The 20379-nt window shown below is 42.6% G+C and overlaps 1 protein-coding gene across 1 annotated transcript in view; it reads left to right on the top strand.

Annotated features, from left to right (window-relative positions):
• The first annotated feature begins 880 nt into the window (after nt 1-880).
• LOC104589159 (uncharacterized) overlaps nt 881-20379 on the top strand; it is a 34265-nt gene continuing 14766 nt past the window's right edge. Inside the window, exons 1-3 of the mRNA XM_088894750.1 lie at nt 881-1098; nt 1281-1337; nt 1912-2065. Coding sequence (XP_088750876.1) covers nt 976-1098; nt 1281-1337; nt 1912-2065 — 334 coding nt within the window. The 5' untranslated portion in view covers nt 881-975. The remainder of the gene's footprint in view (nt 1099-1280; nt 1338-1911; nt 2066-20379) is intronic.

Below are 20379 nucleotides of genomic sequence, written 5' to 3'. Positions count from 1 at the left end.
TATTTAGAAATAGATATTTTAGTTTAAAAATATATATAAAAACTGACTAAACCGATAAATCGACCCAAACCGACATTCATGTTTGGGTCGATTTTGTTTCAGGGTCGGTCGGTTTTGGTTTAGTCAATAAGTAAACAGGCTAGGTTGGGTCGGTTGAATAAAATGACTCTAACCGACCCTAACTTGACCCATGAACACCCCTACTTGCACTAGAGTTGAGATCTTCTACCAGCAAAATATGTTCCAACCCTCTACCAACTTGATCTAACACCGCACATCTCACTATGAGACTAGAACCCACCATAAAAGTGGGACCTGCCATGTATGAGATGTGTGGTATGAGATTATGTTGGTAGAGGATGGAACTTGTTTTGTTGGCAGGTGATCCGAACTCCTCTCAAGTTGAGATCTCTTGCCAACAAAACATGTTCCAAACACCATCCCAACTTGATCTAACACTGTCCATGAGAACCACCATAAAAGTGGAACCCACCATGTATGAGACGTGCGATGTTAGATCATGTTAGTAGGTTGTTGGAATGTAATTTGTTAGCAAGTGATCTAGACTCCTCTTGAATTGAAATCTCCTGCCAACAAAACATGTTCCAACTCCCTACCAACTTGATATAGCATTGCCCATGAGAACCACCATAAAAGTGAGACCTATCATATATGAGACGTGTGGTGTCGGATCATGTTGGTAGGTTGTTGGAATATATTTTGGTGGCAGGTGATCCGGACTCAAATACTTGCATTTAACCTCCATGATAATTTTTGTTGATATTTTGTATCGGCCGATATAATAATATCAGTTGAGTAAAGACATAAAAGTGACTCGGATATAAAGTTATAGGCTTATATAGGCTATAGCCGCTTCCGCTTGACCTACAAAACAATATCTACGAGACTACGATCCGGTCACCGTGAACGGGTTAAATAGTTAATAGGACGACAGAGGAACGAGCGAGAGAGAGGATGGAGAAGGGAAAGGGAGTCGTGGCGCGAAGATGGGCCATAGATTTTACTGACAATTCAACCTCCCCTTCCTCTCGTGACATTCCAGATCCTCTTGGTTATGCTCGAGCTTCTCAAGATCAGGTTTCTCTCCACCTTTCTTTTTCTTTTTCTACTTCAAATTCATAAGATATCAGTTGTGTTATTTGTTTTCTATATCTTATTGGTGTTCTTCGATCTACGTCCATGGATCCTTCTTGAAGTTCTGTTAATTTTTTTGACTACTTTTTCTTTTTTTTCTTATTTATTTATTTATTTTTATGTAGGATGATTCGACTGTTAGTCGTCAAAAAAAGGACGCCGAAGCGAACTGGAAAGCGCAGGTATTTTCGCCGTTGCTTCGATTAGGGTTAGGTGCTTAGCTTTAGTGTTTGATCTTGTCTTGTCTTGTACACTCAAATCAGAGTCCTATGAAATTTTCTATCCTTTCTATTTATGATTGTTTAGATTGGGGTTCAGAATTTGATGCAGAAACAGTCTACTTAGACAGCTTTCGACTTTAGCCGCCCAGTTTGTGAAGTGTTATTTTAGTCCCCCCCTCCCGGTTTCACTTCACTAGTTTAGAGGATTAACAGATTCAGTACCATAAGTGATCCAAGTGTATAGAGGGGAGACACAGAACTGGATTCAAGGGTTCAAAATCAAATGCTTACTAAACCTGTTGAGATTTTCCGGAAGTAGTTTGCAGATATTTGTTTTCATTTAAATAAGATTTGTATTCTGCTTTATATTTCTGAATTTTCTTTGTTTGACTTTGTCTATCTAGTGCATATTGTTGTACTTTCTGCCTTGGGGAAGTTTTATCAAATAATGCCATCTTTGACAAGCTTTGCCACTTAAAATACCAGAAGCAGAACTCTTTAAGGTCTTATCTTCTTCCCCTTCTTCTATGAACAGAAAGCTTGGGAAGTGGCGCAAGCGCCTTTCAAGAATCTTTTAATGATGGGCTTTATGATGTGGATGGCTGGAAGCACAGTTCATTTGTTTAGCATCGGCATCACTTTCTCAGCTCTTTGGCAGCCCATAAACGCCCTCCAAGGTGTTGGAAAGGGTGGGCCACAATACTAGTGCTACTTTACTTTAGACTATTTATTGTTTTATGGTAAATTTAGTGTTTTTTTTTTGTTTACTATTTAAAAATGTTGAACAATTTGATAACTTCTAGTTGGTTGAAGGATATTGTAAGTTTGTAGCTAAGCTAAAGTTAATATTTGGGAAATTTACAGATAATGCGTATATAAAAGATTTCTCTTTCAATATCTATACACTTGAGGTGCTGATATATTTACTACTATCTTGATGACTCGTTGCCCATTGGACATGAAATTTGACTTTTGGATGCATTAGTTATACTAATGCAAATAAATCAAGGTTTGCCCAAAATTTCTGTAGCAACACTGGTTATGCCTTTCTTGAAGTATGATGATAAAATACTTGTTGCTTATACTTGTATGCTGAAAGAAAAAAAGGAACTTCATCTTTTTAATGCCAATTTAACAATGGATAAGGCATTAAATAGAACGGAATGGTGAAACAGTCTCAGCTTGAGATTTTACCACCACACTAAGCAATGGATTCAAAATATGTATATAATTATATAAAATAAATGTATAGATTGTATTTGATATATGGCCAACTAAGATTCATCAAATATTTAGGAGACAACCTACGGGAAGGTAGGTTTTGGAGCCCAATTGTAGAAAGTTGTGCTAAGAGATTGGCTGTTTGGAAGAGAAACTATATATCTTTGAGGGAAGAATAACCTTGATAAGATCCACCTTAGCAAATCTGCCAATTTTCTACCTTTCAATTTTTAGGATGCCACAGAAAGAGGTGTGAAATTATAGAGGATCATGAAGGATTTGTCGTGGGAGCCTAGTGAAGGAAGGACCACTTGGTCAAATGGGAAATAGTGTGTAAGAGAAAGGAGTAGGAGGGGTCTTGGCATAGGTAATATAGAGAAGAAAAATATAGCTTTTCTTGGTGAGTGTGTTAGATAGTGTATGTCCTTAGCTCCAATCAGAATGATGTACATTATGACATTTAATGTAAATGAATAAAGTACATATTTGATTCATGTTATTATGGTGTGTTTCTGTGTAATACCCTTAAACTGGACACTTATGAGACTCGTGTTAATTTAGAATCTTCACAGCCGTTGGATAGATCTGGGGAGATTTATCTTGCCAAAGCTGACACTGATGTGCCGCCAAGTTGGTTGGGGTGGCTTGTCTCAGCTGCTAGGGTGAGACCTGAGGTACATGCAGTGTCGGTTTTCTTAAAACCCTGAACCGGACTAGAATTCCAGTATTGCCCTGGACCTTGGAGATAGATGGGCAAAACTGGAATGTTACACCTGACCCCTAGACTCGATTATGATACTGCACTACGTGTCGGATTTGGCTGTCTTTGATATGCCAATCAGTGAGATCCTTAGAGGGGGTCAAAACCTGGGTATGTTGGGACAGTCTGAGAATTCATCTGAGTGGGTGATCATAGTGACAGGATCAACCCCTTTGTCGGACAAAGTGAATGATCGGGGATGCACTCTCTCTGATGGAAACCAAAACTGCCGGCAGTCGATTTCAACCGTGAAATTTGTTTTGCAAAATATATTTATATAGAGATATACATATATATATTATGGTTTCAAAATGTTTGCAAAAGGTTTTAATTCCCGGGATCCATGTGAGTAGAGAGTGCAACACTGTACCTTGCAGCCGAGGGAGAGGTCTTCTCTTGTCGTGCAGTATTCGATCATTATGGGCTGAGAGGTTAAGTGTAAGACCATTGAGGGTAATACCTGATGGGCTAATCTTGCATCTGCCCACAGTCCTTGTGATTTTATAAGGTGGCTTGGCCCAAGAACCATTTAGTGTAAATGTTGGGCCCATTAAGAGCCCATGGTGATGGACTCAGGGGTTCACTGTCTCCTACAGTGAATTCGGCCAGGCCTTGTAACAGAGGCTAGGCTGAACCCATGTGGTTGATGTGTAGATCAATGTTTGGGTCCCACGCCATACAAGGATATCCAACTGGGCAGCAGTTTGGAGGATAAGTGAGCACATGGACTTAATGGGCCTAAAGCCCAATTCGAACTGGTTTAATTAGATTAATTAAAGAGGGGTGATTCTGGGATTTAGATCAGCAAATAGGATAAGGGATTGTCCTTATCCACTCAGAGAGTCTAGATCCAAATAGAGATTTGGATCAAGAAACTCCTAATTAGATTAAGAGGGTTGATCTTCATTTGTAGATAAGATAAGGGATTATCCTTATCTCTTAAAGAGAGTCCATATCCAAATACAATATTTGGATTAGGAGATGCTCTCTTTAAGGCTATAAATAGAGGAGCAGGGCGAACCTCCAGTTCATCCTTCAGTCTTACTGATTCAAGAGAGAAGACAACATACAGTTGGATTGACGCCATCTTCTGCTCTTGCCTTCTCCTGCTATTGCCGCCATTACCAGTTCGATCTCCACCTGTAGGAGCGATCAAGAAGAGTTCTTGATATTATCTTTTGGAGGAAAGATAATAAGAAGTTATGCTCACCTGCCCTCCATCGAGTTCTTGCTGAAGAATTCGGTTCTTGCCAAAGAACCACCCTGTTGATTCTGCTCCACCCTACGTTGTGTCATCTTCAATGGGAGCAGTTTTTTGGTATTCTCCTTGGGCGCGAACACCTTCGTTGGGGGTTACTACTACTCTATATCAGGTATATCCCTCTCCTACCTTTTGGTTTCAGATCTGGTCTGGTTTAGGTTCAAGATTGATCATTGAAAATGCAGTTTTTTAAAATAGGGAATGTGATTCCCACATGAGAGAGAAATTTTTGAAATTTTGCTCAACCTACCTGCAGGGTTCGGCCATCCATATGATGGATCTTTCATCCCTTAAGAGTGGTTGTGAAGATGGCCTTTGAAGAGGAAAAGACTTTGGCATGAGGCAGTAGAAAGCATTCATGGGCAAGTTGGCATTGGGGGGATGTTGGTGTGTCTTAATGGGCTACTTTGGCTTCTCCATGGAAAGCCATTCATGGAATTCTGTTAGTTTTGAAGCCTTATTAGGTATGATGTGTGTACTGGAGATTAAAGTTTTGTTCTAAGAAGACCTTTGAGTCGGTAACTCTACTCTTAAGGGCATCTTTTCTTCCTTGTATTTCCTCTCCTTATTTAAAAGTGAACATATCCAAAGATTTGCTTCTTTATCCCTATCGATTGTCATTACTTGGGACCTAGGTATAAGAAGAGATTTGAGAGACCATGATTTTAATTTGGGTTGCCTTGCTTTTAAAATCTTTTGACTCCTTTCTTTTGGATCCCTCTAAACCAAACAGTTGGGTTTGAACTCCTCACCCTAAGGGCCTGTTTTTCGGTGCTCCTTTTTTATCTTCTTTATGCCTTCCTCCCACCCATCAGCCCTTCCCCTCTAAAGAAATTTGGTCCAAACCCATCCTTCCCAAGGCGGTTGGAACTTTTTGTTGGGAGGCCCTTCATGGGAAATTAATAATTTGGAGAACCTACAAAAAGAAGACCCTTCCTCTGTATTTCTCCAAACTAGTATATCCTCAACAAAACTAATGGTGAGAGCTGTTACCACTTACTAATCTCGTGCCTTTTGTTGCAGGCTTTTGGGAAAGGTTTTTTGTTCTGTTAGGCTTTAGGCGGAATTTGCCTTTGCAGATGAGTAATTTATTTGACCTTGCAACCTTTGGATGGCCTAAGAGAAGGATTAGAATCCTGTGGAGATGTGCCAAGTGTGTTTTGGTTTGGACTGTTTGGGAAGAGAGAAATGCTAGAATTTTCAATGATAAGGAAAGAAATAAGGAAGTTGTTTGGAATTGCACTATAAACAAGGCTATTCATTGGGCTAAAACTTTGGATTTATTTTCCCACTTTTCCTTTGATGATATTTGGCAAAATTGGGAAGTTGTAGCGAAATGTTCAACCAATAAGGATAGGCCTCTTTTAGTTTGGGTACCTCTCGAAGAATGATTTATAAAACTCAATTTTGATGGCAGTAGTGTATGTAATCCAGGGCAATCAGGAATAGGGGTGTTTTCAGGAATGCAGAAGGCTACATTATTGCCTTATATTCAGGCCCTGCAGGAGTGGGGGGCTCTGTTCATGCTGAGTTCCAAGCAGTGTTGCAGGGAGTACAGATTGCCAAAGAGCTGGGCTTTAATAGGTTGGATAATTGAAGGGGATTTTAAGCTGGTAGCTCGGTGGCTGAAGGACCCGGACACAATAATTTGGAATTATAGGGAAGCAGTGAAAATATTTAAATGGCTGACCACAAATATGACAGTAAGAGTTCAATGGGAAAGAAGATTGGCTAATGGAATGGCTGATCACTTAGCTAATTATGGGGTGCATAAGGATCACGTATATTGGGCTTAGTTGTAAATTATATTATGAGGCTGCATTACACACCTCTTATAGTCTTACGGGGAAGCCTTCATTGTATACAGTAGTCGATCAAGACTACAATCAGCCTTGAATCCTAACAGATTTCAGATTTAGGAAAGGTAGAAGAAAAGTAGGAGGAAAAAGAGGAGAAGAACCAGAAGTACACAAAGGTTTGAAAGGAGGAACAGATTCAATCAATCTGCCGCCACCACTCTCTTAATATTTATAGGTTATGTTCATTACATAGGGGAAAGGATAGGACTGCCCTTAATACTTACATGGCAAGAAAAAACAAATAAAAGACTGAAATAAATAACAAACTGGAATAATAAGCTGACTACCAACTAACACTGACATGACTAATAATAGTTGCACATGCTGTCCTACGAACAGGGTGGGGACCACAGCCGTGGGGCCCACATCAGTTTTCTCTACACTCCCCCTCAACCTTGGTCAGGAGATCTACAAGCTGCATGTTGGAGGTGATATACGGGAGACACACTTCCTGTGATGAGATGGACAAAATGTCGATCAACTTCAATATGCTTAGTTCTGTCATGCTGCACCAGATTGTGGGCTATATTAATAGCCGCCTGATTATCATAATACAGCATCAAGGGCTTCTCATAATCAACACTCAACTCTTCAAGTAGTGATTTCAGCCACTCCGTTAGCCATTGACCTGTATTCAGCTTCGGCACTAGAGCGGGAAACAACACTTTGTTTCTTACTCCTCCAAGAGACAAGGTTACCTCCCACAAGGGCACAATATCCAGAGGTAGACCTCCTGTCATCAGCACTCCCAGCCCAATCAGCATCTATATAGACCTCCACCTTCATGTGATTATTGTTCTTGAACAGTATGCCTCTACCTGGGCATCTCTTCAAGTATGCCAATATTCTCTCTGCTGCAAGAAGATGAGTAGTTCTAGGGGAATGCATGTACTGGCTGACAACACTGACTGCATAACTGATATCTGGCCGAGTGAGGCAGAGATATAGGAGCTTTCCAACCAACCGTTGGAACATAACTTTGTCTTCAAGAGGCTCCCCACCCTTTGCACTGATCTTGTGATTCTGTTCAATGGGTGTATCGGCAGGCTTGACACCTAACTTTCCAGTTTCTGCCAACAAATCTAGAACATTGTTAAGATGTGCCGAATAGGGGTAGTTTAGTCTTCTTCTGTTTATTAAGTAACTTGCTTATGTGGCAGTGTTATTAGAGTTACTCTGCCCCACACTTAAGTAAGGGCATTTCTGTCTTTGTAAACATTATTAGAATCTATATAGATTAAGGGGGTCGATTGGTTGGGTTAACCATCAGATTTTCGACAGACCCTTCTTCTTCTTTTCTTCTTCTTCTTCTTCTTCTTCTTCTTCTTCTTCTTCTTCTTCTTCTTCTTCTTCTTCTTCTCCTCTTCCTGTTCGGACTACTATAGCAGCAGTCGAAACATGGTATCAGAGCCATGCTCCTGACCTACGTCAGTTGGTAAAGCACCTCAGCATTGTTCGTGACTCTTCACCTTCGTTTCTGGTCAGTCAATGGAGAGAACTGGTTCGCCCTAGGTCAGAAACATTACAGCTTGTCTCTCTACTGCACATAACCTTCTTCAACAAGGAAAGTGACTTCAGTAGTGAATGGTTGATTGATATTCTCAAAGGAAGGTCGGTTCTCTCTTCTTCTAGTGTTACTTATATTTCTGGGTAGAAACCCTACAAGAAGCTGTTAGTATTGATTAGAACCTAGAGAACTAGGTTCATTGTTGCCCTAGGAAGGGTTGTGTGTGCAGTAGCTGAATGATGTAGGGCTGCTGTAAGTTGTTAAGTGGTGTTAGGGCTGCTGTAAGTGGCCGAGTGGTGTAAGGTAGAATGCAGTGACCTTGCCAAACTCCTTGTGGTTGTATAATGCCCTCTTAAGTGTGTTAAATAAGTCTGAACTGGGTGCAACAGATTTGACTGTGTTGTGGTGTTTGTGATGCACAATTTGTTTTGAGTGGTTGTAAGAGGGCCTACTTGTGATTAGTGAATGGTAAACTGATGCTTATGTGGGATGTAAGTGTGTGAAGTCAGCAGTAGTGTGAATAAGAACAAGTGTGTGCTTCCACTGTTGTGTTTAGAGGCTGCAGTAGGTGTTGAAATATCAAACTGTGAACAACATCAATCAGCTTGTAGCTGAGAAGTAAAGTTGGAGGCAACTGTGAAAGAGTACAATGGCAGCAATAGGAGATGGCTACAATGATCAGAAACCTAGTGTTGATTTCCTCCGACTATCTAGGGGTACAAATGACCTCAATTAAGTTAAATGGGGAGAACTATGTTCATCTAAATCAATGGAAGTTTTTCTCAAGGCAAAGAAGAAAGTAAAGCATGTAAGAGATGAGAAGCCACCGGTTGACTCTCCAGGGTTTGATGATTGGGAACAAGAAGATGCTCAAATCATAACTTGGTTGTGAAATAGTATGGAACCCAAAATCAGTGCCAACTTCATGTTTCTTGATACGGCTAAGGATATATGGGAGCATGCTAAGAAGCTATATTCTGGACAAGATAACACAACAAGAGTATATCAGCTGTATCAGGAGTACTTTGATTTACAACAAGGAACCAAAACACTAGAAGAGTACTATGCCTGCATGAAGAATATTAGGATTGAACTCAATGTCTATCATCCCCTTGCTCCAGATATTCAAGTTCAGCAACAGCAAAGGGAGCAACTAGATGTTACAAGATTTTTAGTGGGGCTGAAGTCGGAATATGAACCAGTTAGAGCTCAAATATTGGGGGGCTCTACTCTCCCTACACTTGAGGAAGTATTCTCAAGACTTCGTAGAATTTCTTTGGGACAGACAGAGAACCCCACACAGTCTGATAGATCAGCACTTGTGACAGCTAGAAGTGGTGGACATAGTACAAGAGGGGGGAGGTCATCTCAGAGGGGTGGCCGTGACTCAGGGGGAGGCCATGGCAGAGGAAAAAATAACTCTACAAGGAAGTGTACTCATTGTGGTAGGGAAGGACACACAGTGAATTTCTGTTATGACCTACATGGCCCTCCCTCTAAATGGGCTAATCATGCTGTAGCAGGCGAGGTTGCTATTAGTGACAGTAAACTAGCAGACCGAACACCTCCCACATCTACATCTACTTCTGGGAGGGAGATGGTGAGTGTTCCGCGTGATGAGTATGAACGGTTCCTTCAAACTACTTCACAGCATACCACTGCCACATATGCCCAATTAGGTATTGCTTGCATGTCATCTAAAACTCCTTCCTGGATTATTGACTCTGGAGCCTCAGATCATATGACCGGGACTCCAGGTGTGTTCTCTTCTCTTTCTGAAACCTCCACATCACAAACTGTTACACTTGCCAATGGGTCCTCATCTCCCATCTGTGGTGTTGGTAATGTTGACATGGCTTCTGTCCCCTTATCATCTGTTTTATATGTACCTAAGTTTCCATTCAATCTTATGTCTGTTAGTAAAATAACCAAAGCTCTTAACTGTTCTGTTACCTTCTTTCCTTCCACTTGTGTTTTTCAGGATCTCAAGACGGGGAAGAAGATTGGTGGGGGGCATGAAGCTGGTGGATTGTATTACCTTGACGGTGGTGAATCTTCAATTGCACTTCAGACTTCCCTTACTCCTCTACAATGGCATTGCCGACTGGGACATCCATCTCTCAAGGTTCTCAAGATGTTGGTTCCATCATTGAGTCAGTTGTCAGTTTTACAATGTGAGTCATGTCAGTTTGGTAAACACCGTCGTGTGTCCTTCAGTCCAAGAGTTGAGAGTCGTATGTTGAGTCCTTTTTCTTTGGTTCATTCAGATGTTTGGGGTCCAATCAAAATAGAGTCTTATAATGGGTACAAGTATTTTGTCTCCTTTATTGATGATTGTTCAAGAATGACATGGATTTACTTAATGAAAGAAATAAGTGAATTATTTTCCATTTTTCAAAAATTTCATGATGAAATACGCACACAATTTGGTGTTCCAATCAAAGTTCTCCGTTCAGATAATGATCGTGAATACTTTCTTACTTCATTTCAACAGTATTTAGAACATGGCATTATTCATCAGACCTCGTGTGCTTTCACCCCTCAACAAAATGGGGTGGCTGAACGGAAGAATCGTCATCTTCTTGAAATTGCTCGGTCTATGCTTCACCACATGAATGTTCCTAAACGGTTTTGGTGTGATGCTGTACTCACTGCATGTTTTCTCATTAATCGGATGCCCTCTTTTATTCTTCATGGTCGGTTCCCCTTCTCCATCTTGTTTCCCACTTTATCTTCGTTTCCATTAACTCCTCGTGTCTTTGGTTGTGTGTGCTTTGTTCATAATCTGAGTCCTGGAATAGACAAGCTAGATGCACGCTCAATTAAATGTGTCTTCCTTGGCTACTCTCGGACTCAAAAAGGGTACAAGTGTTATAATCCCATTGCCCGAAAGTGCTATGTCTGCCCTGATGTCACCTTTTTTGAGTCTGTCCCCTTCTTCTCCAGTCATGAAGCACCCTTGTCCTCACCTTTACCTCATCTTCCTCTTCCTGTCAGTGATTCAGATCCAAAGGCTGTTGTTGAAGTAGACTCATCTCCTCATCCAGTGCAGGTCACCACTGAACGACCACCGATCCGACAAGTGTATACACGTCAAATGACACCGGCCCCTCCTCCTGCTTCTACCTCATCTGCGGATCCTCTCATGGCTCCTATTGCTGAACCTTCAGACCTTGACCTACCCATTGCCTTACGGAAAGGTAAACGTAGTTCTACACTCCATCCCATTTCCAATTTTGTTTCATTATCTCGTCTTTCTACCTCACATCGCCAGTTTGTTTCACTTTTGTCTTTTATTTCCATACCTAACAATGTTCAAGAAGCTCTTAGTTCACCTAGATGGCGGCGGGCAATGGAGGAGGAACTTTCTGCTCTTCAACATACTCAAACGTGGGAACTTACTACTCTCCCACCTGGTAAGCATGCTATGGGCTGTAAATGGGTGTATACTGTGAAATACTTGCCAGATGGTAGTGTGGAGCGTCTGAAGGCCATACTTGTTGCTAAAGGTTACTCATAGTTGTATGGTGTGGACTACATGGAGACATTCTCTCCGGTGGCTAAAATTGGTTCCGTTCGTGTCCTAATTTCCTTGGCAGTTATGTATGATTGGCCTCTCCTCCAACTTGACATAAAGAATGCCTTCCTCCATGGTGATCTAGTGGAGGAGGTATATATAGAGCAACCACCTGGGTTTGTTGCTCAGGGGGAGGGTGGTAAGGTGTGCAAGCTGAAGAAAGCAATTTATGGGTTGAAGCAATCTCCATGTGCTTGGTTTGGGAAGTTCAGCGAAGTGGTGAGGAGTTTTGGAATGAAGCAATGCCAGGTTGATCACTCAGTGTTCAGCTATGACTCAAAAGCTGGGAAGATTTTATTAGTGGTCTATGTGGATGATATTGTCATCACTGGTAGTGATAAATTAGGGATTGGCAAACTAAAGGTATTTCTGCAAAATCATTTTCAAACAAAGGACCTTGGAACATTAAAGTGTTTCTTGGGAATAGAGGTTGCTAGGTCAAAACAAGGTGCGAATCTGTGCCAAAGGAAATATGTCATTGATCTATTGGAAGAAACAGGACTGTTAGGTGCAAAACCGGCTGAGACCCCTATGGAACCAAATGTTAAGTTGAGCAGTGATACAGGAGAAGTATTTGAAGAGATCCTGGAAGGTATAGACGACTAGTGGGAAAGCTGAACTATCTGACTATCACGAGACCCAACATCTCCTTTGCAGTCAGTGTGGTGAGCCAATTCATGCAGAACCCTCGTATACCTCACTGGAATGCAGTCCTTAGAATTGTGAGGTATCTGAAAGGAGCTTCAGGCCGTGGGTTATTGTATAAACCAAGAGGAAAACTTGAAGTAGTTGGGTATACAGATGCAGACTGGGCTGGATCAGTGAGTGACAAAAGATCTACTACAGGCTATTGCACATTTCTGGGAGGAAATCTTGTGACATGGAAGAGTAAAAAGCAGACGGTTGTGGCCAGAAGCAGTGCTGAAGCCGAATATAGGGCCATGGCTCACACTACCTGTGAATTAGTGTGGCTGAGGAATCTCCTACAAGAAATTGGGTTTCACATGGATAAACCTATGAGATTGTACTGTGACAACCAAGTTGCACTCCATATCTCATCCAATCCTGTCTTTCATGAGAGAACAAAGCATATAGAGGTTGATTGCCACTTTGTGAGAGAGAAGGTTCTTGCTGGAGAGATAAATACAGAACATGTGGGCTCCAATGACCAGTGGGCAGATTTGTTTACAAAAGCTCTAAGCTCAGGGAAAGTGAACTCTCTATGTAACAAGCTGGGATTATATGACATATATTCTCCAGCTTGAGGGGGAGTGTTAAGATGTGCTGAATAGGGGTAGTTTAGTCTTCTTCTGTTTATTAAGTAACTTGCTTATGTGGCAGTGTTATTAGAGTTACTCTGCCCCACACTTAAGTAAGGGCATTTCTGTCTTTGTAAACATTATTAGAATCTAATATAGGTTAAGGGGGTCGACTGGATGGGTTAACCATCAGATTTTCAACAGACCCTTATTCTTCTCTTCTTCTTCTTCTTCTTCTTCTTCTTCTTCTTCTTCTTCTCCTCTTCCTCTTCGGACTACTGTAGTAGCAGTCGAAACAAACATATTTTCTTTGAGAGATAAAGATTCCCTGTTTAGATCTAGCAACCTCAATACCCAAAAAGTACCGCAATGCACCAAGATCTTTCACCTCAAACTCTTGATGAAGGAGCTGTTTGAGGGACTCAATCTCACTACTATTATTCCCTGTCACTACAATATCATCCACATATACAGCAAGTAGGGTCAAAGAAGAGTCCACCCTTTTAATGAACAGTGTATGATTTGACTGGGCCTGTACATAACCAAATTTTCCAAGGGCTAGTCTGAATCTATCAAACCAAGCTCTAGGGGACTGTTTTAATCCATACAATGCCTTATTCAGTCGGCAAACCTTCTTACCTGTCTCTGTATCATAGAATCCAGGAGGCAACTGCATGTAGACCTCTTCCTGTAAGTCTCCATTCAGAAAAGTATTTTTAACATCCATCTAGAACAAGGGCCAAGAATAACTTGCTGCAAGGGCTAATAGAACTCGGATGGTGGTCATCTTGGCTACTGGGGCAAAGGTCTCCAAATTGTCTATACCATATGTCTGAGAGCCCCCCCTTTTTTTTTGATCAATAACATCAATTTCATTAAATTAAGAGAATAGAGGGAAAAGAATACAAAGGGAGATGAAATAACTTAGCTCCCCAAAAACAGAAAGCACAGGGAAAGCAAAGAAAATTAAAAACTAGCCCAAAAAACAGCCTCCCTATTCACTCCTTGCTTGGCTAACCCATCCGCAAATGAGTCGGCACTCCTCTTCACCCAGCTGTACTGAATCTCTATGTCCCTTCCCAGCCATAAGAACTGTTTTTTCTCATTGTTAAAGTTCCACAAACCACTGTCCCTTGTCTTCAACCAATTAACCACCACCTTCGAGTCACCTTCCAGAATCAAACGGCTAATATTTAGATCTTTTTCTCTTCGAATTCCTTCAAGCGCTGCAAGGATCTCAACCCTAAGAGAGTCACCTTCTCCAATAGGGCCAGAGAATAAAGCAGTAACAATCCCTTCCTCATTCCTGAAGACTCCTTCAATCCCAGAGGGCCCTGGATTCCTTACACTGCTGCCATCAAAATTCAGCTTTATAAAGCCCGAGGGGGGAGGGGACCAGAACGGACAAAGAGTCCTCTTGCATCTAGCAGTGAAAGCAATCTCTTTCCAGTTTCTTAGTAAGTCATCCATAGGACAATCTGAGAACAACTCCAAAGATTTTAGCTAGTGGACCGCTCTTATGAGGATTCGATCTAACAAATCTTCCAAAGTTTTTTCCTTGTCAGAAAAAATGCGTGAATTTCTTTCTTCCCACAAAGACTAGCAAACCGCTGCCCTAATACGCCTCCACATAGTCTTCCCTCGCTTCTTAGGCCAACTGAAAAAAGAAGGAGAAAACAAACCTTGGATAGTCTTCGGAGGATACCAAGAACGCCCAAAACGGGAGAAAACCCACTCCCAAACAGAATTAGCAACCTTACAAGAGACCATGAGGTGGTAGCCAGATTCCCCATCAGCTTTACAAAGAGCACATTTATTAGGAAGTAGACAATAGTTGGGTCTCTTTCTTTGGAGTAAGTCTAAAGTGTTGATTATTTCCAGGAAAATTTCCCAACAAAAAAACCCCACCCGAGGAGGAATAGGTCTGCTCCAAATTTCCTTAACTGGAAAGGACAACCCTAGGGGGGTAGGAGGCTGAGTTAAGGTTTCAAAGAAAGAAGCACAAGAAAAGGTACCAGAGCTAAAAACGGTCCAAAATTTGGTGTCTTCCTTAGCAGGGTTTAGGAAGACACCCTCAAGGGAGGCTAGCAGAGCTACCAGGCTATCCAAGTCCGTATCTCTAATTGCCCTATGCAGGCCAAGGTTCCAACCAAAGCCCGAAGTGGAAGTTGAAGGGACTAAGAAGGAAGAAATGGGTTCATTTTTCAAGTCTGAAAGAGCATACTGGGAAGGAAACTTGTCTTTCAGAGGAAAATCCCCGACCCAAAGATGTTCCCAGAAATTTATTCGGTTACCAGAGTTTAGGCCATACCTGATCCAAGGGGAGAAAACTGGAAGCAGATTGTGGATGGATTTCCAAGGAGAAGCAGCTGAAGCCCTTGCCAAGATTCCAGAATCCCAGCCATTGTGTTCCAGCCCATGAATGCTAGCCACAATCTTAGTCCACAATTTATCCCTTTCCAAAGAGAACCTCCACAACCACTTCCCCAGAAGTGCCATGTTCCTTTTCTTGAAATTACCAATCCCAAGACCTTCTTGTGTTTTACACCTAGAGACCACCTCCCAACTCACCCTATGATCTCTCTTCTCCTCTCTAGGCTCCCAGAGAAAGTTCCTTATTAATTTTTCCAAAAGATTTGAAACCTTTGAGGGGATCTTAAACACTGACAGAAAGTAAACAGGAAGGTTAGCTAGGGTAGATTTAATGAGAGAGACTCTTCCACCTAAAGAAAGATAACTCCTCTTCCAAGCCGCTAGCCTCTTCTCAAACCTCTCCATTACCGGAGCCCAAAAGCTAACACTCTTAGGATTATCTCCTAAAGGGAGGCCCAAATAAGTCAGGGGCCAATCCGTAATAGCACAACCTATCTCATCTGCAAATTCCCTTAGATCTCTTTCATTCACATTCACTCCCGCCACACAACTCTTGTCAAAGTTTACCTTTAGGTTAGATATCTGCTCAAAAAGTTGTATTGTCAGCTTTAGATTCCGGATCCAACTGAGGTTCCCTCCTTAACAGAAAATGATAGTATCATCTGCAAATTGTAGAAGAGTTAAGGGAACCTCCTCCCTTCCTACCCTCCACCCTCTTATCAGATTCCTCGAGTCTGCTCTATAGATCAATCGCCCAAACACATCAACAATAAGGGTGAAAAGAAAAGGGGAAAGAGCATCTCCTTGTCTTAGACCTCTTAACGCCGGAAAGAAGTCAACCACAGTTCCGTTCACCAGGATAGAATAATGGCAAGTCCTAACACAGCCCCAGATCCACTTGCACCACCTGTCACCAAAACCAAAACTCCTCAACACCTCCATCAAGAAAGACCAATCAACCAAGTCAAAAGCCTTCTCCAAATCCAATTTGCAAACCACTCCCTTCTTCTTTGACTTTCTAAAGCTCTCCAAGCTCTCATTTGCAATGAGGATCTGATCAATGATCTGTCTTCCCTCCACAAAAGCACTTTGGTTGGGTGCAATAATGGAGGGGAGCACCTTCTTTATCCTGAGAGACAATACCTTTGCAATGATTTTGTACAAGCTAGTCACTAGACTAATAGGTCTAAAATCTTTTGGTTGAGAGGCATCTTTCTTCTTTGGGACTAAGGCAATGAAAGTTGAGTTCAATCCCGGGTTTATTACACCCCTCCTGTGGAATTCCTCAAAGACCGAAGCAAGATCATTCTCCAAAATATCCCAGCAATCCTGGTAAAAGGCCATTGTGAACCCATCTGGACCTGGCGCTTTTGTCCTATCCATAGAGAAAACTGCTTCATTTACCTCCTCCATATCGAATCTTTTTTCTAGCCACTCTCTCTTCTCTGCACTTAGAGTCGGCCAATCCAAACCCTCCAACCACACTCTCTCATTCATAGGCCTTCTAAAAATAGATTTGAAGTGGTTTACTAGGGCCTCTGCAATTTCAGCCGGGTGAGACAAAACTGCTCCATCAACTTCCAAGAGATGTAATTCTTCTTTCTCCTTCCATTTGCCACTGAATGGAAAAACCTTGTGTTTCTGTCTCCCTCCTTTAGCCACTTACACCTAGATTTTTGCCTCCAACCGATTTCCTCCTTGATCAGGATGTCCTCCAACTGCCTCCTTAAAACCCATCTCAACTTCCTTTCTTCCTCTCCAAACGGGCCTCTCTCTTCCTTCAGGTCCAAATCCTCAATTTGCTCCACCAGAACTTGCTTTCTCTCTTCTAATCTTCCAAACTCCAACCTATTCCACTCCTTTAATTGAGATTTTAGGTATTGGAGTTTCTTGTGGAACCTCATTCCTTCCCAATCAACTACCGGATTAGCTTGCTCCCACCACTCTCTGATTTTCTCAGTGAAACCCGGATGAGACAACCACATATTTTCAAACTTGAAAGGGGTAGGCTCTACTCCTCTTAATTCCTCCTTGACCAAAACTATTGGTCAGTGGTCTGAAGTAAGTCTAGGGAGAGCCCTAGAAGTAATGTTGCCCCAATGATCCTCCCAATCTGTTGAGAACAAAAATCTGTCCAACTTAGAGCAAATTGGCTGAGATTGAAGGTTGGACCAAGTGAAGTTATTATTTAGGAAAGGAAGTTCTTTGAGATTAAAAGAGTCCACAAATTGGTTAAACTTCCTCGTACCTGTTGTCACTCTCTGTCTGGGGTTGTTGGTTTCCTCCATAAATCTCACTACATTAAAGTCCCCTCCCACACACCAGGGTCCATCCCAAAGGCCTCTAATGTCACTCAATTCTTCCCATAATTTCTCCCTTTGCCTATAGTCATTGGGGCCATACACATTTGTTAGTACCCATTCATACCCATCGGCCACCTGTTTGAACTTCAAGGAGACAGAGTGATCTCCAATTAGCTCCTCCACACCTAAGAGTATCTCTTCTTTCCACAGGGTCACAATCCCTCCCGAGGAACCCCACGAAGGAGCCGTCACCCACTTAATGCCTCTAGAACTCCACACACTCCTTGCCCAGCTGCAATCAAAATCCATTCTTTTGGACTCCTGAAGCATAACCACATCCGGATTAAACTTCTTAATTACCTCTTTGATTGTTGCTCTCTTCCTAATGCTGCCCAAGTCCCTCACATTCCAACTTAGGATTCTCATTGAAAACTATAAGCCTTAACCCTAACTCCTCCAAGAACTATTTGGACCCTTTTCTTCTAACCCCTTTCACTTCGAACTTCTTGTCCCCCTCAATATCTTTTTTTAATCTCTCCACTTCACTCAGCCTTTTAAACTTCATCTTGCTGTCCTCTTTATTTCGCATGTAGGCTTTTAGATCATTCGGGTTCTTCAACTTGCACCCCAACTTTTTCACAAACTCTGCAACCGACTCTTCCCCAAAAGATTCCTCTTTCCCTAAAAGCACTCTCCTCGCTCCTATGAAGCTTCTTGTTCCTTCTCACATTACCTCCAACCATAGCCCTGTCTGTCCCTCCAGGCTCCCTCTCTGCAAATCCTTCCTTTCCACTTCCCCCAAGAGGCTTTCTAAGATTTCCCAAATTATTGTCTCTCTGCAAGTTTCGTCACCCACTTCCCCCCCTTGTAGACTCACTGTGGCTTTCAGACCAAGGGCTTCCGACTCTTGGTTGGGAAGAGAATCCGGTACAAGAGATACAGAGCGCTCATCAGTATCCAAAACTGAATTGACAGAGTTGAGGGATTTATCTGAGGTAGAGAAGTGAGGAGAGAGCAAAGGCGAAGGAGAGGTAGTCACTTTCTTTTTTGAGAAAATAGAGCACTCTGTCTCCCAGAGATGGGGGAGGGAAATCCCTGTCGCTGTATCAACACAAAGACCCCTTTCTGTACCCATGTACCTCTCTATGAAGTACCCTTGTTCTGCTCTGAGAAGACCCGAACAACCTCCTTTTCGGCCTCTTGCAAAGCACTAGAACTGAGGGGGGGCTCAGCCAGTAATGGGTTAAAATCAAACACCCGCTCCTCCCCCTCCACCTTTTCTTCCCCCACCGAATCCCCTAAACAAACAGTCCAGACTAAATGAATCGCTGTTCTGACCTTTAAATAGAGCTTCACCTGCCGCACTGCCTAAACTCCCACAAGCATCTGAACTTTCATCATGATCAGAATCTGAACCGCAGCTCAATCAACCTTGATCAGCCTCTTCTTTCTCATCTGGTCTGCCTCTCGAATAGCGCGGGTTCGGGCGATCAGAAAAGCTGAGATTTTGCTCGTCGCCGGTTGCCCGTCGGACCCAGCACAGAGGCCGGCGTTCTCCAACATTGTTCGCTAACTTCGCCCCTCCACAGTCGAGAGGGCGAGACTTACCCATGCTTGCCCCACCCCACGTGATGACTTAAGTTGTCACGTGGGCTTTTAAAACCGAAAGAAAGCTCACCCGCTAGCCCGACCGGCTCGACCAATCATAAAGCCAGTTCGGAGAGAGACTTAGAGCGCAAATGGCTCTTTCCCAACTTAGCCACGCCAGCATAGGACGGGCCACCCTCTTTACACAACCCCTCCTCAAAAAAATTTGAAAAAGAAGCCAAAATAGGAAGGCTTCGAGACTTGGGGCACCCCTGCCACTGTTCCCCTTCCTTTGTAGAACGCCCACACTCAACAGACTTTCCCGCCAACCCCTGAAGGCCACGTGTACACACCTCTGCGAGCTCGTCAGTTTCTTCAACCTCTGGTCGTCTTCCCCAAAGCAAAGCTTCAACTTCTGAAGCTAACCAGACCTTGTACCAAGCACCTTCTGAGAGAACTTCTAAGATCCGCGGCAAGTTCTCCGGATTGATCCCAGCAACCTTAAGTTCCACCGCTTTCAAGTTACTTGAGTTAGCCTCCAACAGAACTCCACCCAACGCTCTAGCACTTTTCCCCAGAATAAGATCATTCCACAGGTTGAAGGGAAGACCGAGAAGTTTAATCCAAAAACTGTTGGCTCTGGGTTCAACTTCGTTGCAATTTGGAGCCCAATTCTGGACCTTAATCAAACTTCCTTCTACAAGGAAAGAACTGAAGAACAAGGTCTTATCTCCAATATCTAGTAAGGCTTTCTTTTCAGCAAAAGGCAGCAACAGTACACCTTCCTCTAAACCCAACCTCTCTGCTAAAACTTCTATAACTTTCGTCCAATCTTCTATCACCCTTTCTGCCACTAAGACCACCCTCTTCTCCCAGCTCCCACTCCCTTCTTCCACTGCTACTTGTTGGAGGACAGACGAGCTGGACACCAAAACTTCAGGGTAAAGCTTTGGGCGGAGCACAGAACAAACTTTTGAGCCAGGGGCTTCTTCTACTCTACCTTCGACCTCCAAGAGAAAAGCCTGAAGATTAGAAGCGAAAGAAGCCCACCCTCTCCGCTTCAGACCTTCTGGAATACACATCACTTGCTTTTTGTTATTACCAAAGAGTTCGGTGACCATAATGAACCACCCTTTTCCATTCCTTTTTAGCACAGTTTCGAACCTCTTGTTCTCACAGGTTAACGAGTTTCTCCAACCTTCTTCCCGAAAGGAATTTACAGCTCCATCTACAAAACCTTTCAGCCACACATAGGCCTCCTCTGGTAGGAGAATCAACGCCCTGCTCCCTTCTCTG

The sequence above is a fragment of the Nelumbo nucifera genome, chromosome 1 (assembly GCF_055504915.1).
Source record: "Nelumbo nucifera cultivar China Antique chromosome 1, China Antique-T2T, whole genome shotgun sequence".
Taxonomy (NCBI): domain Eukaryota; kingdom Viridiplantae; phylum Streptophyta; class Magnoliopsida; order Proteales; family Nelumbonaceae; genus Nelumbo; species Nelumbo nucifera.
The sequence above is the reverse complement of the archived record's forward strand: the minus strand, read 5'-3'. Positions and strand labels throughout refer to the sequence as shown.